At 35.7% G+C, this 26767-nt stretch overlaps 1 protein-coding gene and 1 long non-coding RNA gene across 2 annotated transcripts in view; one reads left to right on the forward strand and one right to left on the reverse strand.

The window, feature by feature from the left end:
• LOC306666879 overlaps positions 1-10792 on the reverse strand; it is an 89547-nt gene extending 78755 nt beyond the window's left edge. Inside the window, exon 1 of the long non-coding RNA XR_013765425.1 lies at positions 9964-10792. This is a non-coding gene — a long non-coding RNA (uncharacterized lncRNA). The remainder of the gene's footprint in view (positions 1-9963) is intronic.
• Positions 1-21372, forward strand: part of REV3L (REV3 like, DNA directed polymerase zeta catalytic subunit) — a gene marked incomplete at its 5' end in the record, with an annotated part of 184534 nt that extends 163162 nt beyond the window's left edge. The window contains 4 exon segments of the mRNA XM_079149104.1: positions 8563-8753; positions 9335-9581; positions 11294-11503; positions 20251-21372. Of these exon segments, the coding sequence (XP_079005230.1) occupies positions 8563-8753; positions 9335-9581; positions 11294-11503; positions 20251-20391 (789 nt within the window). The 3' untranslated portion in view covers positions 20392-21372.
• Between the last annotated feature and the right edge of the window lie 5395 nt (positions 21373-26767).

Consider the following 26767-nt stretch of genomic DNA (forward strand, 5'->3'; position numbering starts at 1 on the left):
TCACCTGGAGTTAATATAGATTCAGTCCACTACATAAACCCATGACATGTTGGTCATTTCCTCATAGAAATATTTCCAACATAGAAAATTCTGTCAGTTATTTATCAATGCTATAAAAAGGCAAAAGAATGTTTGTCTTTCTCTTTCCACATTTTTTATTGATGCGTCATATTTGTACATAGTGATGTATAACATAATATGTTGTTGCATATTTGTACATGCATATAATATAACAATATAGTTGGGCCAGTATCACTCCCCACTGCTTCCCCCCTCACTCCTCTGTTTCACACCCTGGTCCCTTTCTTCTACTGATTGATCTCCCTTTGATTTTCAAGAGATCCCCACACTTTTGTTTTCCTTTTATCTTCCTAGCTTCCACATATGAGAGAAAACACCACCTTTGACCTTCTGAGTTTGGCTTATTTCACTTAACATAATGACTTTAAGTTCCATTCATTTTCCTGCACATAACACAATTTTATTTTTCTTTATGGCTAAATAAAACTCTGTGTGTATGTGTGTGTGTGTGTGTGTGTGACATTTACTTTATTCATCCTTTTTTGAAATTTATTTATTTTGATTCATTGTATACAAATGGGGTACAACTGTTGTTTCTCTGTGCACAAAGTAGAGTCACACCATTTGTGTAATCATGCATTTATGTAAGGTAATGATGTTTGTCTCCTTCTGTTATTTTTCCTCCCCCCCACTCCTCTTTTTCCTCTATACAATCCATCCTTCCTCCATTCTTGCCTCCCTCCCACCCCCTGTTATGTATCATCATCCACTTATCAGAGAGATCATTCGGCCTTTGGTTTTTTTGGGATTGGCTTATGTCACTTAGTGTGATACTCTCCAACTGCATCCATTTACCTGCAAATGCCATAATTTTATTCTTCTTTATGGCTGAGTAATATTTCATTGTGTATATATAGCACAGTTTCTTTATCCCTTCTTCAATTGAAGGGCATCTAGGTTGGTTCCACAATCTAGCTATTATGAATTCAGAAGCTATGAACATTGAAGTGACTGCATCACTGTAGTATGCTGATTTTAAGTCCTTTGGATATAGGCCAAGGAATGCTGGGTCAAATGGTGGGTCCATTCCAAGTTTTCTAAGGAATCTCCACACTGCTTTCCAGAGTGGCTGCACTAATTTGCAACCCCACCAGCAATGTATGAGTGTACCTTTTCCCCCACATCCTCGCCAATACCTATTGTTGCTTGTATTCTGATAATAGCCATTCTAATTGGGGTGAGATGGAATCTTAGGGTAGTTTTGATTTGCATTTCTCTTATTACTAGAGATGTTGAACATTTTTTCAAGTATCTGTTGATTGCTTGCAGATCTTCTGTGAAGTGTCTCCTCATTTCCTTAGCCCATTTATTGATTGGGTTATTTGTATTCTTGGTATAAAGTTTTTTGAGTTCTTTATAGATTCTAGAGATTAGTGCTCTATCTGAAGTGTGTGTGGCAAAGATAGATGTTCTACCCCTCTGTAGCTCTCTCTTCACATTGTTGATTGTTTCCTTTGCTGCGAAAAAGGTTTTCAGTTTGAATCTATCCTAATTATTGATTCCTGCTTTTATTTCTTGTGCTTTGGGAGTCATGTTATGGAAGTCTGGTCCTAAGCCAACATGATGAAGATATGGACCTACTTTTTTTTCTACTGGTGCAGGGTCTCTGATCTAATTCTGAGGTCCTTGATCCATTTTGAGTTGAGTTTTGTGCAGGGTGAGAGATAGGGGTTTAGTTTCATTTTGCTACATATGAATTTCCAGTTTTCCCAGTACCATTTGTTGAAGAGGCTATCTTTTCTCCATTGTATGTTTTTGGCACCTTTGTCTAATATGAGAAAACTGTATTTATGTGGGTTTGTCTCTATGTCTTCTATTCTGTACCATTGATCTTCTTGTCTGTTTTGGTGCCAGTACCATGCTATTTTTGTTACTATTGCTCTGTAGTATAGTTGAATGTCTGGTATTGTGATACCCCCTGCTTGACTTTTCCTGCAAAGGATTGCTGTATTCATCCATTTTTTGACCCCTATGCTGGTTCTATCGTTTGGCTATAGTGAATTGTGCTGTTGTAAACTTGAGTATGCATGTATCACTGTAGTATAACTTTTTAATTCTTCAGGATACACACCAAAGAGTGGTATAGCTGGGTTATATGGTGGTTGCATGCCTAAGTGTTCTGAGAACCTCCATACTGATTTCCACGTGGTTGTACTAATTTACATTCTCACTAATAGTGTACAAGTGTTCCTTTTTCTCTACATCTTCTCCAGCATTTATTATTGTTTGTATTCTTCATCACTGCCATTCTGACTGATGTGAGGTGAAATCTCAGAATAGTTTTGATTTGCATTTCCTTAATTGCTAAAGTTGCTGATGATTTTTTTCATGTATTTGTTGGCCATTTGTATTTCTGCTTTTGAGAAGAGTCTGTTTAAATCATTTGCCCATTTATTAATTGGGTTATTTGGCTTTTTTTTTTTTTTTTAGATGTTGATAGACCTTTATTTTATCCATTTATTTTTATGTGGGACTGAGAATCAAACCCAGTGCCTCACACATGCGAGGCAAGGGCTCTAGCACTGAGCTACAACACCAGCCCCAATTATTTGTTTGATGTAAATTTTTTTGAGTTCTTTATATGTTCTAGATACTAATCCTCTATCAGAAGAGTAGCTAGCAAAGATTTTCTCCCATTCTTTAGGTTCTCTCTGACCATTCCTAATTATTTCTTTTTCTCTGCACAAGCATATTAATCTGATGCCATCCCACTTATTAACTCTTGGCATTTTTTCCTGAGCTTTAAGGCTCCTACTGAGAAAGTTGTGGCCTGTGTCTCTATGCTGAAGTGTTGACCCTCTGTTTTCTTCTAGGAGTTGCATAGTTTCTGTTCTAATTCCTAGGTATTTGATCCGTGTTGAGTTATTTTTGTGCAGGGTAAGAGATAAGCGCCTTGTCTTGTTCTTCTACGTGTGGTGTTTTAGTCAGCCTTTCCCTACTGTGGCTGAATGATCTGACCAGCACAAGTATAGAGGAGGAAAGGTTTATTTGAGGGCTCACAGTTTCAGAGGTCTTAGTTCATAGAAAGCCAGTTCCATTCCTTGGGGCCTGAGGTGAAGCAGAACATCATAGCAGGAGAGCATGGCAGAGGGAGGCAGCTCACATCACTGTGATCAGAAAGCAGAGAGCGACTCCACTCTCCAGATACAAAATATATACCCCATAGCCACACCCCAATTTTCAGCTTCTCCAGCAACACCCTACCACTTCAACTAATCCCATCAAGGATTAATTCACTGATTGGGTTAAGACTTTTACAACCCAATCATTTCTCCTCTGAATCTTCCTGCATTGTCTTACATGTGAGCTTTTGGAGGACTCCTCACATCCAAACCATAACATGTGGATAACTAGTTTTCCTGGCACCCTTTGTTTAAAAGGCCATCTTTTCTCCAGTGTATTTTTCTGGCAGTTTGTCAAGGATCAGATTGCTATACATGTGTGACTCTATCTCTATGTCCTCTGTTCTGTACCATTGGTCTATGTTTTTATGCCAATACCATATTTTTTGTCATTCCCTCTATAGTATGATTTGAAGTCAGGTATTGTGATGCCTCCAGAATTGCTTCTTTGGCTTAGTATTGCTTTGGCTATTTTGGCTATATTGCTTTTATTCTTACAAAGGAATTTCAGAACTGTTTTTTTCTAATTCTTTGAAGAATGTCATTCATATCTTGATGCAGATTGCATTGAATCTGTAGATTGCTTTTGGTAGTGTGGCCATTATAATTCTGCTGATCCATGAACATGGGAGGTGTTTCGATCTTCTGGAGTCTTCTTCAGTTTCTTTCTTCAATGTTCTATGATTTTCATTGAAGAGATCTTTCATCTCCTTGGTTAGATTTATTCCTAGGTTTGGTTATTGTTTTGTTTTTTTTTGTTGTTGTTGGTTTATTTTTTTTTAGGGTATTATGAATGGAATTGTTTTTCTGATTTCATTCTCAGCAGATTCATTATTGGTTTAGAGGAAAGCTATTGGTTTTTGTGTGTTGGTTTTGTAACCTGCACTTTGCCAAATTTACTTTCTCTAAAAGTCTGTTGGTAGAATTTTTAGATCTTCTAGGTATAAGATGATATCATCTGCCAACAGTGATATTTTTACTTCTTCCTTTTTAATTTTTATCACTGTTATTTCTTTCTCTTACCTAATAACTGGCTAGAATTTCTAGCACTATATTAAATAGGATTGATAAGAATGTACATCCTGGGGCTGGGGTTGTGGCTCAGTGGTAGAGCGCTCACCTAGCATGTGTGAGGCCCTGGGTTTGAGCCTCAGGACCACATAAAAATAAAATAAAGATATCATGTCCACCTACAACTAAAAATTATACATATTTTTTTAAAAAACAAAAGTGTGCACATCCTTGTCTTGTCCCAGATTTTAAAGCAAATGCTTTCAGTTTTTCCCCATTTTCTATGAGATTGGCTTTGGATTTTTCATATGTAACCTTTATTATGTTGAAGTAGATTCCTGCTATCCTTGGTTCTTCACTGTTTTAATCACTGATAGATGCTGAGTTTTGTCAAATGCTTCTCTGTATCTATTGAGACGACTAATTGATTTTTGTCCTTAATTCTATTTATGTAATGAATTACATTTATCAATTTGTGTATATTAAACCTTACATCTCTGGAATAAAACCAACTTGATTGGGGCATACAATCTTCTTGATATGTTGTTGAATATGATTTGTTAATGTTTTGTTAAGTATTTATGCATTTAAGTTCATTGGGGACTGATCTGTAGTTTTCCTTCCTTAACATTTCTTTATCTGATTTGATACAAGGGTGTTGCTGGCTTCATTGAATGAAAGTGTTCCATCCCATAATTTTTCTTTCTTTTTTTGACCAGGGATTGAACTTAACCACTGAGTCACATCCCCACATACCCAGCCCTTTTTTTTTTTTTTTTTTTTTTTTTTTTTTATTTAGAGACAGAGTTTTACTGAGTTGCTTAGCACCTCACTAAGTTGCTGAGGCTGGTTTTGAATACTCCATTCTCTTGCCTCAGCCTTCTGAGCTGCTAGGATTACAGGCCTATGCCGCCACCCACAGCTCCATCCCTTTTTATTTCATAGAATAATTCAAGGAGTATTGGCATTTGTTTTTTTCTTAAAGGTCTGGTAGAATTCAGCTAGTATTCATCTGATCATGGGTTTTTCTTTTGTGGAAGGGTTTTATTACTGCTTCTATCTTATGTTATTGTTCATTTAGGTTTTCTGTGCCCTCTTGGTTCACTTTTGTCAGATTGTATGTGCCTAGAAATGTATCCATTTCCTCCAGGTTGTCCAGTTTATTGGAGTATAAGTTTTCTAAATAGTCCCTGTGATCTGCTGGATTTCTGTGATGTCTGGTGATTTCTCCTTTTTCATCTCTAATTTTATTAATTTGCATTTTTTTCTTTTGATTAGTTTGGTTAAGCACTTACCTTTTCAGAGAACCAACTCTTTGTATCATTGATCCTTTGTATTGTTGTTATTCTCAATTTCATTGATTTCAGTTCTGACCTTAATTTTTTCCTTCCTTCCGTCTGCTGGTTTTGAAACTGGTTGTTGTTCTTTTGAAGGGATTTGAGGTGCATCAGTAGTCTGTTTATTTGGGATCTTTCTGATTTTCTTATGTAGCACTTATAGCTCTAAACTTTCCTCTTAGAACTGCCTTCAGAGTGTCCCAGAAGTTTTGGTATGTTGTATCACTATTCTCATTTGAGTCTACGAATTTCTTTTAATTCCTCCCCTGATTTCTTCTATCACCACCCATTCATCATTCATAAGGGCATTGCTCAGTCTCCATAAGGGCATTGCTCAATTATATAAATCTCCATTTATATAATTTCTGTAGGGTTTTGTCATGTTGATTTCTAATTTCAATCCATTATGATCTGATAAGATGTAAAGAAATATATCAAGTTTTTGGTATTGGCTAAGAGTTGCTCTGTGTCCTAAAATGGTCTATTTCAGAGAATTCTCCATGAAATGCTGAGAAGAAGAACATGTGTTCATTTGTTGTTGGATGACATATTCTGAAGATGACCACTAAGTCAATTTGATTTATAATATTTTTCAGGTCCAAAGAGTCTTTTATTTTTGTCACTGGGTATTGAACCCAGGGGCCCTGAACCACTGAGCCACATCCCCAGTCCCCTCTTTAAATTTTTTTTTTTTTTTTAGAAACAGGGTCTCACTGAGTAGATAGGGCCTCGCTAAGTTGCTGAGGCTGGCTTTGAACTCATGATCCTCTTGCCTCAGCCTCCCAAACTGCTGGGATTGTAGGCATGCACCACTGCACCCAGCCAAAGAGTCTTTACTGAGTTTATGTCTGGATGACCTATGGAATGGTGAGAAAAGTGTGTCGAAATCACCCAGTATTATTGTCCTGGTGTGTACCTGAGGCTGCAATTTGAAGAGTATCTCTATCATGAAATTAGTTGCATTCATGTTTGGGACATAAATATTTTTATTGGTATGTCTTCTTGGATCATTCCCCATACAGTATGAAGTGACCTTCTTTGTCTCTTCTGATTAATTTTGCTTTGACATCTGCCTTGTCAGATATGAGAGTAGCTACACCTGCTTGTTTTGGGGCTCCATTGACTTGGTATATTGATTTTCATCTTTTTACACTCACTCTGTGGCTGTCTTTGCCTGTGAGGTACATCTTACAACAACAGAGTTGGGTGTTGTTTTTAATTCATTCCGTCAGCCTGTGTCTTAGTTGGAGAATCGAGACCATTTGCATCCAGTGTTATTACAGAGAGATGTTTATGAATGCCTGCCATTTTGATTTATTTATAATGTTAAGTTTGGCCCTGTTTCTCATTTACTTAGCTACTCTTCAAATGAGATTTGTTCATTTGTGAGCTCTGGGATTTGTTTTATTATTTCTTCTGTGTGGAGTATTCTTAAGTAAGTTCTGTAGTGCCAGTTTAGCAGTTATGAATTCTCTTATTTTCTGCCTATCTCAAAAGATTTTTATTTCCTTTTTCATTTTGAAGTATAGCTTTGCTGGAAATAGCAGTCCTGGTTGACAGTTGTTTTCTTTCAGGACTTGAAACACATCATTCCAAGCCCTTCTGGCTTTTAGGGTTTGTGCTGAGAAATCAAAAGTGATTCTGAATGCCTTGCTCTAAATTAGGACCTGATGTTTTTCTCTGTAGGCTTTTAAAATTCTATCTTTGCTTTGTATGTGAGCCTTTTTAATTATAATGTCATGGAGAGGGTCTTTCTTGATCTTGTCTCTTTGGAGTTCTGAATGCCTCCTGTATATGGATATCCATGTCACTCTGAAGATTTGGAAATATTTCTGTTATTCTTTCTCTGAAGAGGTTATTCATTCCATTAACTTGCATCTCACAACCCTTCTCAATTCCAGTGAATCTTAAATTTGGTCTCTTAAGAGGTGTATATTCTGGTCATGGTTACATACTTCTTTTGTTTTTTTTTTTTTTTGTATTTTTTTGTTGTACATGAACTCACATCTTTACTTATTTTTTATGTGATGCTAAGGATCAACCCAGTGCCTCCCATGTATGAAATAAGGTCTCTGACCACTGAGCTACAGCCCCAGCCCCTATACTTCTTTTCTTTAATGCTCTGAAAGTTCAAAGGTGGCCAATTTGTCTTCCAGCTCTGAGATTCTGTCTGTCTTGGTCTACTCTGTTATAGAGACTTTGCACTGAACTTTTTATTTGATTCATAGTGTCTCTCAATTCCAGTCTCTTTGTTTGGATTCTTTTCAGTATTTCTATTTCCTTATTTAATTTCTCATGCATAATCCTGTACTGACTTCCTCAATTCACTCAGTTATTTTTCTGTGTTCTCTTGGAATTCATTGATTATTTTTATAGTGATTCTTTTATCTAATATTTCATCCACTTCAATATTTGGAGGGTCAGTTGCTGGTTAACGATGAACTTTGGGAGGCGCCATGTTACTTTGTTTTTTCATATTTCTTGTGTTCCTGTGTTGGGTTTTATGCATGTTTTGGGATAGATTTCTCTTCCATTCTTTTGTGCCTGTTTAATGTACAATCTTCAATTGCCAAAATGTCCTAGACTGATCTTGATTGAGATCCCTTCATAATTGTTTTTTATCTACAAAAAGTCTGATTCTTAATAGACTGCTTGGTAGTAAATTTATGTTTGTCTGTAACAATAAATAATAATCTGTACATAAGATCATGTCCAGTTTCTTATGCCTAGAATGCTCTATTTAAGAAAAACTTAAATCCTCATCACATAGCAAATTTGTCTTCTGAATATCATTCTAACATGATTTTTCTCAAACTATATTATATTGGTTTTAGAAATAGAAAGTTCCAAGATATTTTTACAATTTCTAATAATTTTGATTATCCAATCATTGTGAAATTATTTGAGTAGATCAGGTTTTCCAGTAGTTTTATAATGAAAGTATAACAACAGTAATGAAGATAACTGGGGGATATTTTTTAATCACATGCATGCATCTCTCTTGTTTTAAGATACTTGAGCGTTCCCTGAAGCTGCTGTTTGAAACAAGAGATATAAGTCTAATTAAACAATATGTTCAGCGACAATGTATAAAGCTTCTGGAAGGGAAGGCCAGCATACAAGACTTTATCTTTGCCAAGGAATACAGAGGAAGTTCTTCTTATAAACCTGGAGCTTGTGTGCCAGCCCTTGAACTTACAAGGTAATGATGTACACATTATCACAGCCCCCAGTACCTAGCCAGTGTATTCCTGGGGATCTGCACAGGCTTAGAGTAAGTGAAAAGACATCTCATAATCCACAGGCACAGACACACACAGTTTTCTTTCCACCTTACCACATGAAGCCTCATCTATGCTACCTTATACTTTGTAAGTTCTGAAGAACTTTTCTTCTGGACTTTCCTTAGGAAACTAAATGCAATTAATTGTGATCTGATACGTTTCTCCCATGTGAAAATCACTAGGTAGTCCTTAATATTGATCTGTCAAAGCACTTACATTGAATCATTCTGGAATCCAATTGTTTAGCTAAATTTTCTCTTAATCTTTCATTGTTAGGTTTATGATAGTTTTTATTGTTAGAATCATATTATTCTCTAGGTAGCAATGATGTAGAATAAGTTTTACATATCTATAGCATAGTTTTCAAAGAAGTAGTAACTCTAATTTAAATGTACTTCTTAGATTTCTCTTGGTTTTGTTGCTTAATTCTGACTTAATGTGCTAGATTGATGCCTTATATGATAGTCTTTTTGTGTGTATTTTATTTGGATTTGAATAGGAAAATGCTTACTTATGACCGGCGCTCTGAGCCTCGAGTTGGGGAGCGAGTGCCATATGTCATTATTTATGGGACCCCTGGAGTACCACTTATCCAGCTGGTAAGGCGCCCAGCAGAAGTCCTTCAGGATCCAACTCTGAGACTGAATGCCACTTACTATATCACCAAGCAAATCCTTCCACCCCTGGCAAGAATCTTCTCACTTATTGGTATCGATGTCTTCAGCTGGTATCATGAATTACCAAGAGTAAGTTTACTAAATAGTACGTGCTATAACCACTTCAAATTTCCAGTAGAACTAAAGATTTTATTTTTGAGCTATGAGAGGCCAAGCAGATAGATCCTAACCTGGTAAAGATGCCATACCTTTCTGGTTTCTGAAAGGAGAAATTTTTTAATTCTCTGTAAATACCTTCTTAACTTCTGTCAGGTTGCTCAAATTACAGGATTCAAAATGAATCCTGAAGAATTTCAGTAGTAATCACTTAACCACAAAATAATGCAGAGCAAACCAACTAATAATAGAGAATAAAAATTACTTCAAAATAGATATTAAAAGATGTATAAGATATAGCATGTAGACATAGTCCTGAATAATCCAGAAGAAAGAAATATTAAAATAGCATTACACTAAAGCAAAATATGTAATGTGGAATCTCAGCACAAGGAGCTTTGCTTCAATTCTTACTTAGTTTAGTCATTAGAAACATGAAGGAGTGATATCTGGCAATGTAATAATCTGGGACACTTTTTCCTAGGAGAGTAGTCTTTTTTATCTATTGGTGAGAATTCACTTCAGATCTGATCTGCTCAATCATTTGCTATCATCTCAGACTACGGAAGGCAGATAGTATTTAGGCAAACTGATGAAAAGTTGATACTTAAGTTATATTTACTTCTTGGTAAACACTTTTAAAGGAAAGGGAAAGTATAACCTAGGAAACTGAGTTTGAATCTGTGTTTCTAAGAATTTGTGCTGACTGACATTTATAATCCTATATCCTGGCTCTAAGCCAGGAAACTGATATTTTTGTTGTTGTTACTATTTTCATTTGGTCACCAACAAGAATGTGAAGTCTTACATTTGTAAGAATCTAACCTGATAATTTATGCAAAGTAATTTATACAATACCAGGAAAATATGCCAAGGGTATGATATTATTTTATTGTAAAAAGAGCACCAGGAAAGAGAATTCTGAAACCAATATTAACTTAAAATGAAGAATTCTTAGGTGACATGTGTTTTATTAAATTTGAAATGCTCCTGGTTTATTTTTGCTTCAGTTTTGGATCCTCTTCCTACCAAGTTGTTTTAATCTTTCATTTTGTTTATTTCCATGACCCAACTTGTGCACTCTTAAACAGTATCCACTCTCAACCTGGATCTTTTCCATTGTCCTCTATGATCCCCAGTACCCTGTATAACTATAATCTCGTACATCTGCATATTTCCACCAAAAAAAACTGAGTGGCTGGAGACTAATTTTTTCCACAAAGAAAAAAAAAAAACAGTGTATTTGATGATATGAAGATGTAGGCTCTGCCAGGCTCAGTGACCCACACCTATAATCCCAGCAGCTCTGCAGACTGAGGCAGGAGGGTCTCAAGTTCAATGCCAGCCTCAGCAACTTAGTGAGGCCCTATGCAACTCAGTGAGACCCTGTCTCAAAATAAAATGTAAAAAAGGGCTGAGGATGTGTCTCAGTGGTTAAATGCCTCTGAGTTCAATCCCTAGTATCAAAAAAAAAAAAAAACAGATGAAAGCTCCATGACAGTGTGGGTTTGTTCATTTCTCTGACCCCAGTGTCTAGGACAGCATCTGGCATGTGGTAACTGCTCAGCATTTGTTGAATGAATGAATGAATAAAATAATGCCTGAGTAAATCTGTATTTAGCATGAGAATAGCAGTAATGCTGTGAAGCTAGCTCAGACTTATTTCTGAATTGATGATATTGTAGATCCAGAAAGCCACCAGCTCCTCTCGAAGTGAACCCGAAGGGCGGAAAGGCACTATTTCACAATACTTCACTACTTTACACTGTCCTGTGTGTGATGACCTGACTCAGCATGGCATCTGTAGTAAATGTCGGAGCCAGCCTCAGCATGTTGCCGTCATCCTCAACCAAGAAATCCGAGAGTTGGAACGCAAACAGGAGCAACTTGTAAAGGTATGGCCTTATTCACTGGACACAGAATTCCAAGCAATCTGATTCTTCAGGAAAATATTCAACTCTTGAATATAAGTATAAGTATAAGATATGAAACTGGAATAAAAAATACATGATATTCTTCTTAAAATCTAGGAAAGACCATCATTGAACTAAACCATTAAAAACAACTTAGTTTGTTTTATAATTTATTTTTGTTCTTAATGGAATAGTGTATTGTGTTTATTAAAGCCTAGAACTACAAGGGTCATCTACCCAGTTTCTTTCATAATAGTATAAAAGCAATAATAAGAAAAATTCCAGTTTCTCAGTCAACACTTGCCATTCTTATAATAATCCAGTAATCTTAGAGAATTGCTAGTTAACTTGGAAATTTTGCAATTCGAAGAGTCCAGACAGAACATTTATGTTAAAATCAATAATTAACATGATTGAGTCTTCCTGCCAGAGATTGTTCTAAGCACTCTTACAGATGAATAAAACTGACACAAAAAAGGTTAAGTAATTTGCATGTTACACTGCTAATGAGTTACGGACAGAGCAGGGATGTAGCCATAAAATGCAAAGATGGGAATTAATAAAATTTCAAATTCCCATTCTAGCAGAAATTAAAAAAATAAAAAAATTTAAAAAAAATCACTTGAAAATAAAATCCAAACAAAAGTTGTTTCTATATTTCTCTTTCCCTTCACCTCCCCCACCTTGCCCCCTCTCTGGGTAAAATTAATACTCCTTAGCTTCATTTTTAAGTCTTTCTCCATTCTGACCTTTCCTGCTACCTCTGTCACCAGTTCTTTCACTTCTCCCTGTCATACTCTACCCTCTCCCTGTTTCATATTGAACTTCTTTTAGGTTGATGAATATACCTTATTCTCTCCCACCTTCTTGCCTTTAAACACCGTCTTCACTCTGCCAGGAATGCTTTCCTCATCCCCTGCTAATCATTAGAGAGGAATCAGTTTAAACACCTAGACCAGATGAAACCTTCTCCACAGTGGGCTCCTGCCATAATCACCTCTACTTTACTGTAATTATGTATGTGTCTGACTTCTCCAGTAACAGGAAGTGAGCCACTGGGGAACAGAAGCTCTGCCTTCTCTCACTGTTGAGCCAGCTATGCCACTGTGAGATTCCAGTCCATGGTGGTGGTCTAAAAATAATTATTGAACACATGAACAATTTTCTGCTTAATGCATGATTAAGGAAGCAATATATCACTGCAGTTATTTCCAACCAACTTTCAGCCATTTTGTACTAGTTTTGTGATTCTAGTCAATACAATTACTGAAGTCACTGGGTGTCCTAGCTTCTGTTTATTTTATAGGCTACTGTCATTATAGCAGCAATCAACTCAGAAAATTCCCTTGTTGGATCCTAGTATAATGCACTATCAAGAGCAGGAACTTCAGATCTCTACAAGGTCACACTCTGAATGTTCTCTTCCTAGACCTTTTCATTTACTGCCCTCAGTGATGAACATCTTACTAGTTAGTGCCATCAATTTAACCAGAACCCTCTTTCACCATTAGGTCTTATTTCTTATAAAAATACAGTTTAAAAAAATGATGCTGTTTTATAAAGATGGTTTGTCATCTTTTAAAAGATATTGTTAATACAGTTTAAGTTTCACAAACTAATCTGCAGAATTTTTTGTAAATTATAAATTATGGGACATGTAATGAGAAATAGAAACATTAACAACAGATTAGATAACAAAATTAGACAACACTTTTATGGAATATTTAAAAATTGGCCATATCTGAGTCTGTAAGGAAAGACTAAATAAGGGATTGGGGTGAGGGAAGGAGAAGGAGAAGTACTGGTGATTGAATCAAAACAAGATATATTCCATGTTTTTATAATTATGTCAAGATGGATTCTACTGTCATGTATAACTAAGCCAATAAAAAATAAAATTTAATAAATAAATTCCTCATTAAAAAAGACTAAACTTCAAAAAGTTGAAATATTAGAAATGACATTTTAATCAACACAATGCTATAAAATTATCAATTAATTATAAACTCAGAAATCAAAATGATTTCTCCACTTGAAAACTTTAACACTACTTGTTAAACAAAATGAAAACACTACATATCAGATCCTAGATAGCCATAGCAGATCTCAGGAAAAAATTACCACCTTTAAACATTTTAAATAATAGTCATAAAAAAATGAAAATAAGTACATTAAGCATCTAAAGATTTTTGGAAATAATAAGGTCAAAGGATAACAGAAAGAATGAATGTATAAAAGTTAAAGGAAATGTTTTTTAAATGTGTGCCTTCTTCTGACCTAAAACATAGATGTCCAGGTTGAGTTATTTAAAAGTTTTGAATATAAGCCTGAATCAAGCTATAATGCTCAGGATTTAAATCAACCAGTAGAGGATCTTGAAACTGAACATTTGAGTTAAATTTAGTAGAGTAATTCCATCCTGGATTATTTATCAGACAAGCACAGAAAGCTCTTAAATATTTATCAGCTTGTGCTTGCACCTTAGTGTAGCCATAGTACATAAAGCTGTAGTACAGAAATTCTGCATGAGAGAATAGACTTGAGTTTTTTGGTAGAGATCTAATTAGCAAAAGGCTTCCTAGAATAGCCTACTCGGTCTCCAGAGGGCATACTAAAGTGAGTTTTTAAGCAGTTAGTTTGTATCAGTAACAACATAAATATCAGATATACTAACCAGCATACTCAGAAAAATGTGCTCCTCATTTGACTAGAAAATAATGGGTCAAGAAACAAAAATACATTGCCCTGTGAGCCATCTCTAAATTAGAAACCCTTTGATAAATATCAGAGTTCATTACAGCATATTTAAATTATCTCTCCTAAAACACATTCTGGAGTAGTTGCTGCTATTTAGATTCCCCTGTTTTTTAAAATGGGGTCTTGGTATATTGTCCGACTGGCCTTGAACTCCTCAGTCCACGGCATCCATCCTCTGTCTGGCCTTAGCCTACCAAGGAGCTGGGACTACAGATGTTGTAATACCAACCAGCTTAGGTTTCCATTTTTTTTAATCATTTGAATATACTTTATTTTCTTGACCCTTATAGTTCACACCAGTATTCTTTTTAATTTTCAGTGTTTTTCATGTTTTATCTTTTTAACATATGCCTGACTTGAGACTTTAAATACCATAAAATCTGAGATATTATAATGCTTCTCTTTTTAAAAAGTTGTACCATGATTTATTTTTTTCTTAATATGTCAGAATCACACAAAAGCCTAGAAAAGTATGGCTTTTTAGGCTTTCATGCCCAGAAATTCTAATTCATTGTTATGGAGTGGGGCTCAGGCATTAGTCAATATTTCTAAGTAATTTTAAGTTCATTGTTAGCCAGGGCTAAGAACTACTGATCTAGACTACTTTAAAATTCACACGATTTGACTTTTTCATATTATCTTCTCTTCTGAAATAAGAAAATGGATAACAAGTCTGTACAATTTGGAAAAAAAGGGTGTTTATACTTCATTTAAGAGACATTCTTTGGTAGTTGGGTAGTATATTGTGTGAATATTTTTCTACATTGACATAATGTACATATTTATTGAGCATAATGTAATAATACATGGATACAGTGTGTAATGATGAAACCTAAGCAATTAGTCTTTATGTTGGGAACTTTGAAACACCTCTCCTCTAGATATTTTGAAGGATATATAATAACTTGTTCATCACCCAAATGTGAACACTAGAACTGATTGCTCCTAACTATAATTTGGCACCTATTATGTAAGCTCTTTGTCCCCCTCCCCTTCCTATCCTCTCATGACCACTATTCTACTCTTTGCTTCTATGAGATCAACATTTTTAGCTTCTCCATGCCAGTGACAATATGCATATTTGTCCTTCTGTGCCTGGTTTATTTTGTTTAACATAATGTTGTCTTATCCCATCCATGTTGCTGCAAATGACAGGATTTCCTTTTTATGGCTGAATAATATTCCATTGTGTATGTACACATTTTCTTTTTGCATTCATCTGTTAATAAATACCTCAGTTGATTCCATATCTTGGCTATTGTAAATAGTGCTATAATAAATGTGGTGGTGCAGGTGTCTCTTTGCTATAGTGATTTTGTGTCCTTTGGATAAATATCCAGTTATGGAATTGCTGGGTCATATGGTAGTTTTATTTTCTAGTTTTTTAACAAACCTCCATACTACTTCCCATTGTGGCTATATTAATTAACATTCCCACCCACAGTGTATGAGAGCTCCTCTTTCTTGCTTCCTCTCCAGGATTCATTATTTTTTGTCTTTTTAATAATAGCCATTCTAACTGGGGAAAGAAGTGTCTCACTGTGACTTTGAAATGCATTTCCCCGATGATTAGTAATGTTAATCATTTTTATCATATGCCTGTTGGCCATTTATATGTCTTCATTTGAGATATGTCTATTTAGGTCTGTTGCCCATCTTTTAATCAGGTTATTTGTGGGTTTTGCTCTTAAGTTTTGGAGTTTCTTCTGTATTCTGGATCTCAATTCCTTGTTGGAGAAATAGTTTGCTAATATTTTCTCCCATTCTACTGATTGTCTCTTCATTCTGTTGATTGTTTCCTTTGCTGTACAGAAGCTTCTTAATTTGATATAATCACATTTGTCTATTATTGCTTTTGTTGCCCATGTTTTTGAAGTATTAGCCAAAAAAATAAAAAAATTAAAAAAAAACATTGCCCATACTGATGTCTTTGAAGTGTTTTCTTCTAGTAGTTTCCTAGTTTCAGGTCTGACATTTAGGTCTTTGATCCATTTTTGAGGTGATTTTTGTATATGGTGAGACATGAGTCATTCTGCATATGGATGTCCAGTTTTCCCAGCACCATTTATTGAAGAGACTATCAATTCTCCAATGTATGTTCTTGGCACCTTTGTTGAAAATCAGTCAGCTGTAAGTACATAGATTTATTTCTGGGTTCTCTATTCTGTCCCATTGGTCTGTGTGTCAGTTTTTATGCCTATGCCATGCTTTTTTTGGGTTACTATATCTTTGTAGTCAAGCATTGTGATGCCTGTAGTTTTTTTCTTTTTGCTCAGGATTGCTTTGGCTATTCGGGGTCTTTTGTGGTTCCATGTGAATTTTAGTAGTGTTTTTTCTATTTCCATGAAGAATATCATTGGTTTTTTTGGGGGGATTACAATGAATATGTGGATTGCGTTAGGTAGTATGGACATTTTAACAATATTAATTCATGAATATGAGATTTCATTTGTTGTGTCATCTTTAATTTCTTCAGTGTTTTATAATTTTTTCATAGAGATATTTCACTTCCTTCTTTAAATTTATTACTGGGGGGCAGTGTTTGTATTTTGGTTTTGATTTTATAGCTATTATGAATACAATTATCTTGATTTCCAAGTTTATTATTGGTATGTAGAAATACTGCTGATTTTTTTTTTAATCCTGCATCTTCACTGAATTTATTTACCAGTTGTAACCGTTTTTTCATGGAGTCTTTAGATTTGTTTATATTTAAGATCATGCCATGTACCAAAAAGGACATCTTTCCAATTTCTAGTGCCCTTACCTTATCTCATTCCCTGATTGCTCTAAGATATTCAGTAGTATGTTGAATAAGAATGGTGAAAGTGGACATCCTTGTCTTGTTCCAGATCTCGGAAGAAATGCTTTTGCTTTCAGCTTTTTTTTTTTTTTTTTTTTTTTTTTTTGCTTGTCCTAAGTTTTGATGTGTTGTGTATTTATTTTTGTATTTGAAGAAATTTTTTACTCTCCCTTTTGATTTCTTCTTTGACCCATAAGTTTTTCAGGAGTATGTTATTTAATTTCCATGTATATGTACAATTTCTAAAGTTCTTCTTGTTGATTTCTGTTGTGGTCAGAAAAGATACATATGATTTTGATTTTTTTAATTTGTCAAGATTTGTTTTTTGGCCTGACATATGTGATCAATCCTGGACAGTGTTCCATGTGCTGATGAGAAGAATATATTCTTTAGCTTTTGGATGAAATGTCCTATAAATGTCTGTTAGATCCAATTGGTCTGTATCGTATAGTTTAAGTACAGGGGGTGTTTTTTGTCCATTGATAAAAATGGGGTACTTAAGTCCACAACTATTATTATATTAGAGTGTATCCCTTTGACTTTCTTTGCCTCTTTTTGTAGTTTTTTTGTTTAAACTGTTTAATCTGATAAATATAATTACTTATGTTCACTTTTGGTTTCCATTGGTATAGAATCATCTTGTTCCATCCCTTCACTTTCAGTCTGTGTGTCTTTATCAGCGAAGTGGGTTTCTGTTAGGCAGTGTTGAGTCTTGATTTTTTTATCCAGTCAGTTTGTGTCTTTTAATTGGAGAATTCAATCTGTTTACATTCAAGGCTATTATTGATAGGTAAGAACTTACTCTTATCATTTTATTCATTGTTTTCTGATTGTTTTATATATTCTTTGTTCCTTTCTTCTGTCATTGTCTTTGTGGTTTGGTGGTTTTATCTACTGAGCATATTATTTTCTCTCTTTTCTGTGTCTGTTTTACTAGTGAGCTCTATACTTTTATGTGTTTTCATAATGGTAGTTACTATCTTTTCACTTCCAGATTCAGGACTTCCTTAAGTATTTCTTGTAAGTCTGGTCTAGTGTTGATGAATTTGCTCAACATTTACTTGTCTGAAAAAGACTTCTTCATTTCTGAAGGACAGCTTTGCTGGGTCTAGTATTCTCAGTTGAAGAAGTTTTTTCTTTCAGGACTTGGAACATATCATCCCATTCTTTCCTGGTCTGTAAGATTCCTACTGAGAAATTTGTTCGTAGTCTAATCAGGATTTTCTTATGTATAACTAGATCCTTTTTGTTGTTTTTATAATTCTCTGTCTCTGAGTTTGGATGATTCAACTATAATATGCCTTGGGGAAGACCCTTTTGGGTTGAATCTATTTGTGGACCTTTGAGCTTCCTACATCTCTTTGCTCCCAAGATTTGGGAAGTTTTTGAGATTTTTAAAAAAAATTTTTTAGTTGTCAGTGGACCTTTGTTTTATTTATATGTGGTGCTGAGAATCAAACCCAATGTGTCATGCGTGCTAGACAAGTGCTCTACCACTGAGCGACAACCCCAGCCCAAGTTTTGAGCTTTAATGTCTTTATTAAATAGTATTCGAATGCCTTTTCCCATCTCTTTATCTTGCAACACTTAAAATGCAAATACTTGTTTGCTTAATTGTGTTCCATAAGTTTCCTAGGCTTCCTCCATCTTTTCCTCCTCCTCCTTTCCCACTCCCACTCCTCCTTATCCCTACTACTGAATTATTTCAGAAAACCTACCTTCAAGTTCAGAAATTTTCCTGCTTGCTCTAGTCTGCTTTTGAAACTCTTGATTGTATTTTTTTTAATTTCAACTCAGCTCCAAGATTTATTTCTGTTTGGTCCTTTTATATGATCTCTTTCCCTAATAAATACTTCTTCCATATAATTTACTGATTTTATAATTTCATTAACGTGTCTGTTTTCTCTTGTGGGCTGCTGAGTTTTCTTAAGATTATTATTTTTAATTTCTTTTCAGGCATTTCATAGATTTGCTGATCTTCTTTGGGGTCTATTAGTGGAGAATTTCTGTGTTCTTTTGGGGGTGTTATATTAGCTTGTTTTTTCATACTTCTTTTGTGCCTACACTGATACTTAGATATCTGGTTAAACAGTTGCTTTTGCTAATTTTGTATAGTGGTTTCAATAGTGAAAGACTTTCTTCTGGAGATGCATTCTAAGATGTAGGTTGTATAGGATAGGTTGAGTGGGTATAGTATTATAGTCTCCATTATAGCTTTCTTGGTCATAATCTATGTTAGTAATGCCTGAAAATGTCCTGGGAGTCTAGGCTGTAGGGGTTTGTGGGGCTGATCTACCTGTAGGGTTGCAGCTCTTCTAGGCCAAGCAGTGGTAGTTCCAGGCTCTGTAGCCTATGGGCAAGTGTGAATCACCCAGCTATTTCCCTGAACCTCAGGCAGACAGGACCACACCTGTAACTTAAGTGGGGTACACAGAGCTGCAGGAACTGGTCACCCAATCTTTCCACATCTAAAAACATGGGTATGGTCTTAAGATGGCCCTGTTCATCAACAGTTTGGATAAGGGCCTAAATGGACTGAACTTCTTCGGTACTGTGAACTCCCTAGAAGCTCTCTAAACTGGACTCAGGGCTGCTGGAGCTGCTGGGGACCTCCTTCTTACCTTTTCTCCATTTAAGGAAGGTTCATACTGATCCCTATGAAAGAGATGGGGTGCTAAATAAAAGGTTCTTTGTTCCCTTCTTTGTATAAGCCATCTTGAGTCTCCATGTTCTTCTGCATCTCTGCCACATGCCCACCATCCTCCATTGTTTTCAGTCCCATACTGTGGTAGAACAGTTGTTTATTCTTTTTGGGAGGGCAAGCATATCAGCTACCTCTAGTTAGCCATCTTGCTGGAAGTTGCCTTTCTACATGAATTTTACTATCATAGAATTCTGTTGTAAATGAAACTTGATCTCAGGAATTAAATGAATTCTTAAGAGAATTTTGTGTTCTGTTTTTATGAAATAACATCTTGTTGAAATATTTCACCCATAGGGTAGGCTAGGCTTCTGAGAGAGGAAAACTAATAAATTTTCTGTAATGTATTACATGTTTTACATTTGCCAGTAATCTGTGGTGGGTCAGAAAGGGATTATAAAAATTTGGTATTTATAAATATACATAGAAACTTCCCTATTGTTTTATGTATTTCTCTTATGCTTTCAGATATGCAAGAACTGTACAAGTTCCTTTGACCGACACATCCCATGTGTTTCTCTGAACTGCCCAGTACTTTTCAAACTCTCCCGAGTAAATAGAGAATTATCCAAGGCACCATATCTCCGGCAATTACTAGACCAGTTTTAAATTGTCAGTGTCACAGAATTCCAGGTGCTATTCTGTTCAGTGTTTACCACTAAACTGTTGTGCATGGTGCTTTCTCAACTTCCATCAAGTCAAGGATGTTCATTTTCTGTTATCTGAAGACTGAAGATTTTTATGCTAACTGAATTAAAAATTATGCGATGATCTCTAAATAGCTTCTTCTTATAATGTACAAATTCCTCATTCTTTCACCTTTTTAACATTGTTTTATAATGCAGGTGTTGGATTTGCTCCAGTATGTGTACCATCTTTTAAATGCATTTGAGTAGATCATGTTTACTTCCCTCTGGAAGGAACACTGAAAACCTCTTAAACAAAAAACATTTGTGTGTTTTCCTTGAACTGTCTGTATCAAGACGTGTTAGAGATATCCATTCACTTTATAATTTTGACTGCAAAATATTTTGTAAATATACTTTTTTACTTTTCAAACAACTAAGTAAAATAATGTGCAATGAATTTTATACAAATGATTTTGAAGTTGTTTGGTATATTTCCTCTAGGTTTTGCTTGACTCAAAGTAGATTTGTTATTTTGATCGAACTGTGCAAACAATAGTACCATGTGTAGCATTTTGAAACATTATTTTCTAAAAACCGCTGTCTTGCTTTAGCTATTAATGGGGCATTGTGAGGAACTGTGCAAAGACATTTTTGTTACAAACCTGTGGGCCTGTTGCAATACTTTAAAAATAAAAAATTTTATTCCATTTTTGCTTGTTTTGTATAGACATTTCTATTGCTTCTAAATATGCTTAAAATATTTTCTTTTCTTATGTACTGTACAGTTAATCTTATTTGCCATCATCTTGAACACAAAATGTGTATTTAGACTATTTGTATAACTGTATAAAATGAAAAAGGAATTATGTGGTCAGTGCATTGTTTTTTTAAACTGGAAATCATTTTGTTTTAAGAGTTAATAATGGAAACCACATTAAAATTGAATAAAATATGAAATATGGCAGTGTGGTTTTTATCTTGCTATAAATGAAATTATCGGTTACGTATTACCCTATGCTTTCCTAATTTTAATGAGGTAAATGAAACTCAGTTCTTTTGTTTTTCTTTTTTTGCCAGACATCTGATTTTTTTGCTATTGTTCTTTTTATTATACATGTAGCCAAATTCACTCTGATATAATTATACAAGCATGGAGTATATCTTTGTTATATGCTGATACCACAATTCCCTTACCAAAACTTGGTTAAGATTTTTTTTCCTTTATTTTATTTATTTATATGCGGTGCTGAGAATTGAATCCAGTGCCTCACACATTCTAGGCAAACGCTCTATCACAGAGCCACAACCCCAGCCCCAAGTTTTAGATTTAAATAACAACAAAGGCAACAAAAACAGTCTAGGAAAATTTTAGCACTCACCATTTTAGAGAGGCATGTACTGCTTGGTAGATGTTCAGCATTCACTTTCATTTGGATACAATGAATTAAAAATCTTGAGGCCAGAACTTTGCAGATGGAAAGCAAAAACTACATTATTACTTCTTAAAAGTTTTCATGCCAATTTCTAATATATGCCAATTTTTTTCAGTAGAAAAAAAGTTCTTAACATAGATTTCTCATCTGCTTACTCATCAGAAATGTATCTTCCATTGCCAGAATGTGTTTGTCCTAGGTTGTTTTCTGATATGAAATCAGAGAGATACAAATCATGTCTTTAAACATGTATCTTTCAAGACCAGTTAAAGCATAGTAAATCCTCATTTTTGAGGATCTTTGTTGTTTCTTTGTGGGATACTGGGGATAGTATTCAGAATTAGGGTTCTCTTAACTTATGTATAGGTTAACACTGATAAAGCTTTCTGTACTGTCAGAACTTTCACTTACATCATCTCTTTCTTTTCTTGGGAAAAACTGCACCCAACTCCAGAACTGTATTTTACACTAACAACTTTTAGCTGTATAGTCTTGATTTTTCTATTTTCTCCTTTTTTTTTTTTCTTTTTTCATCTTCATTATAGCTGAAGCATAGGGATGTTTATTTAAGACGTATGAAAAAGATTTTTAATTGACTTCTCAATTTCAGAATACCATTCTTTCACATATTTTATAAAGCAAAAAGAAAACTAGCTATAAATAACATTGATAGGATCTGCCATCAACAGATGGAAGAGTAGGGAAAGGCAGCAATGCACAAGTCACTATTTTTAGGATGGATATTTCAGATCACTCTTAGCCCTGCACCTCTCAGAAGACAGCATACACCTCTCTACTTATTGTTATCCCCGTCATTCCTTGCCTCTTTCTGGGAATATGAGGAGAACTGTTACCTTTACCCACCTGGGTTTTATAATAGAGAATGAAATCCAGTACCGTTAATGGCCCAGTTCTGCTTAAATAGCTTTGTATAGGAAAATAGTCATGGATTATGTTTAGCATTTGAGAGCCAAGGATGAAATCACAAGACATACCACCAATTAATGGCTTCTCTTTCATTTCCTCACCCTCACCCATAGCTTGATTTCAGGATTTTGCCAATCTCTTAATAGTGGCTTGCAAAGCAAAATATCTTGTTAGAGGAACTCTTAGATTCATACCATCAGATTTCTGTATGTTTGGGAAGAAGAGACTAACCAGGAAGACAGACAAAGGACATTTTTAAATCTGATGCCACCTTTTGTTGGAGGGAAGGATGAGAAAATTTCAGGGAAAGAATGGGGTAGATCAAGGAACCTCCAAGGTCTGGACTTTCTCATGATCACCAATAAGAATACAGATAGATATAGATATAGATATAGATGGATATATATAGATATATATATTCACGTTCTTTGAAAACTGAGGACATTGCCTGCCCCTGATTTCCTAATACAGCTTTATGAATATAGGCAAAGTACTATAGTGTTAATCAGTCATTTAGTAAGTACTGAATATCAAATAAGCACCTGGCATTTTGCTTATCTGGAAAGAGATACCAAAGTAATCCCCTGTCCGCAAATATTTCACTTAGGAGAGAAATATGTGTAAAATTGATACTGGTTTAAAAATTATGAGTAAAGATGTTTTTTACTTCCTCTGTTGGAGGAACCCAGAAATGAGCAAGAGAAAGCCAGAATTGATCATTATTAGAGAACTCAAGGAAAAGTTTAGGGTAGCAAGGCCCCAGGAGGGAAATGTTTAAATAAAAGGAGCATTTAGGCCTCACAGGCTACACTGACTCCACACATTAGAGTGTCCACACGGTTAGAGTGACCCCTCCAGACACGGTTGACTCCAGCCTTAAAAACAATCAGATATAATTACTTGGTGACCTTGGACACAATGAGGCACACTACTAGAATAGGGAGGTTACTGGAAGTCTGTATCCTCACCAGAGGTAAGGCCGTTTCTAACCCACCCTTTAACAAGGTGCAAAAGGCCTAAAAGCAGGTCTAAACTCCCATATCACTGTGCTAATTTTCCCTGGGAAGGAAGGACTGGACAGTGCCAGAGGCACCCTATCTCTAAACTATATTCCCAGCGCCCCCCCCCCCCCTTTTTTTTAATTCGCCCAGGCTGGCCTCAAACTTGAGATCTTCCTGCCTCAGCCTCCTGAATAGATTACAGGTATGTGCCACCATGCCTAGCTGCTATATGCTGGCTACTCTGACTCATGAAAAATGAGAATGGATTACTTTGCCAACATTTGATGTCAGTCTTAACAGACTACAAAATCATGAGGACAGAGATAAAAATTTGCTCCCCAAAACATCCCAACACAAGCACACTGGCTGGCAAGTGGAATTATTGCTATATCAATGACTGGTGAGTTAAAGAATTTAAAATGTCCCCCAACTCTGGTCTAGCACCCAGAGTTGTCAATGGATCTAGAGCAGTTCTCTAGACTGCTGGTGGTTGAAGCCTGATTATGGTGGATCACCTATAAATGAGGGATTTGAATTACCCACCTTAGTCAAGAGGTCATTATACACATGGCAACCTTCAATAAAGAGGTGGAATAGCTTCATGAAAAGAGTGTGAGCTTCGGAGTCATCCAAACCTATATTTGAATTCAAGTTCCATTTTCATTAGCTGTAACTCTTCAGAGAAAAAAGCAACTAAGACTATATCTTCAACTAAAAATAAGACATACACCCCATATGTGTGCTGTAACTATGCACAGAGTTACTATTACAGCAAAGCAAGTTCTGACTCACATGCATTTTTTTGGTTGCTCCTCCTACCCATAACTGCACAGTTCCAGATTTCAAGCCCCTATATAACTGAAACTTTGTGTTTACAGTATGACATCAGGGTACCTTGGATAGGTTAAGAATATGGTTAAAGAGAAGCTTAGGGATGATATCTTAGGAATTACTTCTAAATATATTATGTTTTTAAAAAACTAAATGCCTCTTTCATTCATATAGATTCTAATAATCTATGCTGAAAAATAAAGCTGAGTGATTGCATAGTATCTAGAGGCCAATTTGAACCCCAGCACTGAAAAATATATAAAGCCAAGTTAAATGCACTTCAGTTCTAACCATTCCACAAGTATACATATTTTGGAAATATGTTTGCAATCAATATATACAATTTTTGTCAATTTAAACATAAAGCAGAGAAGATATCACTTTTTTTGTATGTGCTCTTTCGATCTTACTTATCCATTGCCAATTGCCTCCAGTTGAGGAGTCTGAGGGGGTCCACACTTTGCACAGTGCCTGAGCAGAGAGCTCCCAGTCACGTCTTACTGACTTCCCAGAGCAACTGAAAGTGTCTTTGTAGTCCATATCCTCAACAGCTTAGTTAAGGGTGTCACATCTGACCTTCCCAGACATAATAATTATAAAAATTTTTAGTATTTCCCTTTTATAGATGGTCTCTTTTACTAATTTAGAACTATCTTCCAGTTCAAATTCCCTATTTTCTGGCATTTTACCCCTTTAGCCTACAAATTAATAATAATTAATAATAATGACTAATATTTACTTTTTGCTGTATATATCTAGATATATATGTATGTATTTGGTGGAACTGCCACAAGTTACGTACCACAGTGGGTGACTTAAACAATAAATTCTCACACTGCTGGAGGCTAGAAGTCCAAGATCAAGGCGCTGGTAGCATTGGTTTCTCCTGAGGCCTCTCTCCTTGGCTTGTTCTCCCTATGTCTTCATGTGGTCTTCCCTCTGTGCCCGTGTGTGTCCAAATTTCCTCCTTTTGTAGGAACACCAAGCTTATTGGATTAGAGGCCACACCAATGACCTCATTTTAACTTCATTGTCTCTTCAAAGACCTGTCTCCAAATACAGTCATATTCAGAGTTCCTAGGAGTTAAAGTTCAACACATAAATTGGCGGGGTGTGGGGAGTGTTAATTCAGCCCATAACAATATGAATAAGGTAATATGTACGTGCTTTACAAACACAGTCTTACTTTCATCTCAGGTGAGTCCATGACAGACAAATGAGGTACACTGGGACTAAGTAATGAGATTAAGGGAAAAGTAGGTGGTAGAAGGAGAATGTGAAACCATACAGACTCCAGATCCTACTCTCTTCACTTCCCGAGTAAATATGAGTTGTTTTTTTTTTTTTTTTTTTTTTTTTTTTCAGACATTCTACCTCCTGGATGCATGAAAGATTCCCAGAGGAGGGAGAATGAAATAACTGTTGTAGTGAGCAGTAGAAAAATACGGTCCATTACTGGGTGTGGTGGTGCACACCTGTAATCCCAGAAGTTTGGGAGACAGAGGGAAGAGGATCCTAAGTTTATTTTTAATTTTATTAGAGAGAGAGAGAGAGAGAGAGAGAGAGAGAGAGAGTGTGTGTGTGTGTGTGTGTGTGTGTGTGAGCATGCATGTGTGCTAGGGATTGAACCCAGGAGTGCTTTACCACTGAGTACATCCCCAGTCATTTTTATTTTTGAGACAGGGTCTCACCAAGTTATTGAGGCTTGCCTTGAACTTGCAATCTTCTTTCAACCTCCCAGGTCACTGGAATTACAGATATGCACTATTGCCTGTAATTAGTGATGTACCTCAGTGGTATAGTGTCCCTGAATTCAATTCCCAGTACCACAAAAGACAAACAAGAAAAAAGCCATTTCCAAACCAATATTCTTTCCAGAGAGGTAGCAGAAGGGCCCCAGCCAGTTCCCAACTCTGTCCTTATGTACCACAGTCCATAGTTCCATCTTTCTGGCCCCATGGGGCCTCTGGCAGTGAGTGGTAAGGTCAGAAGTTGACCATTAGGTCCACCCTCATGTCCAATCAAATCCATGAAAACTAGGAGTTCAATGATAAGCTGAGCCCACTTCCTCAGGGAAAGCCTGGGGACACTTGTATATCACACACTCCATTATACTTAAGAGCTTGAAATCCTCTCCTCTCCTGTCCAGTGCCAAGGCTTTCTA

Source organism: Sciurus vulgaris (assembly GCF_902686455.1).
Source record: "Sciurus vulgaris genome assembly, chromosome: 7".
Classification (NCBI taxonomy): domain Eukaryota; kingdom Metazoa; phylum Chordata; class Mammalia; order Rodentia; family Sciuridae; genus Sciurus; species Sciurus vulgaris.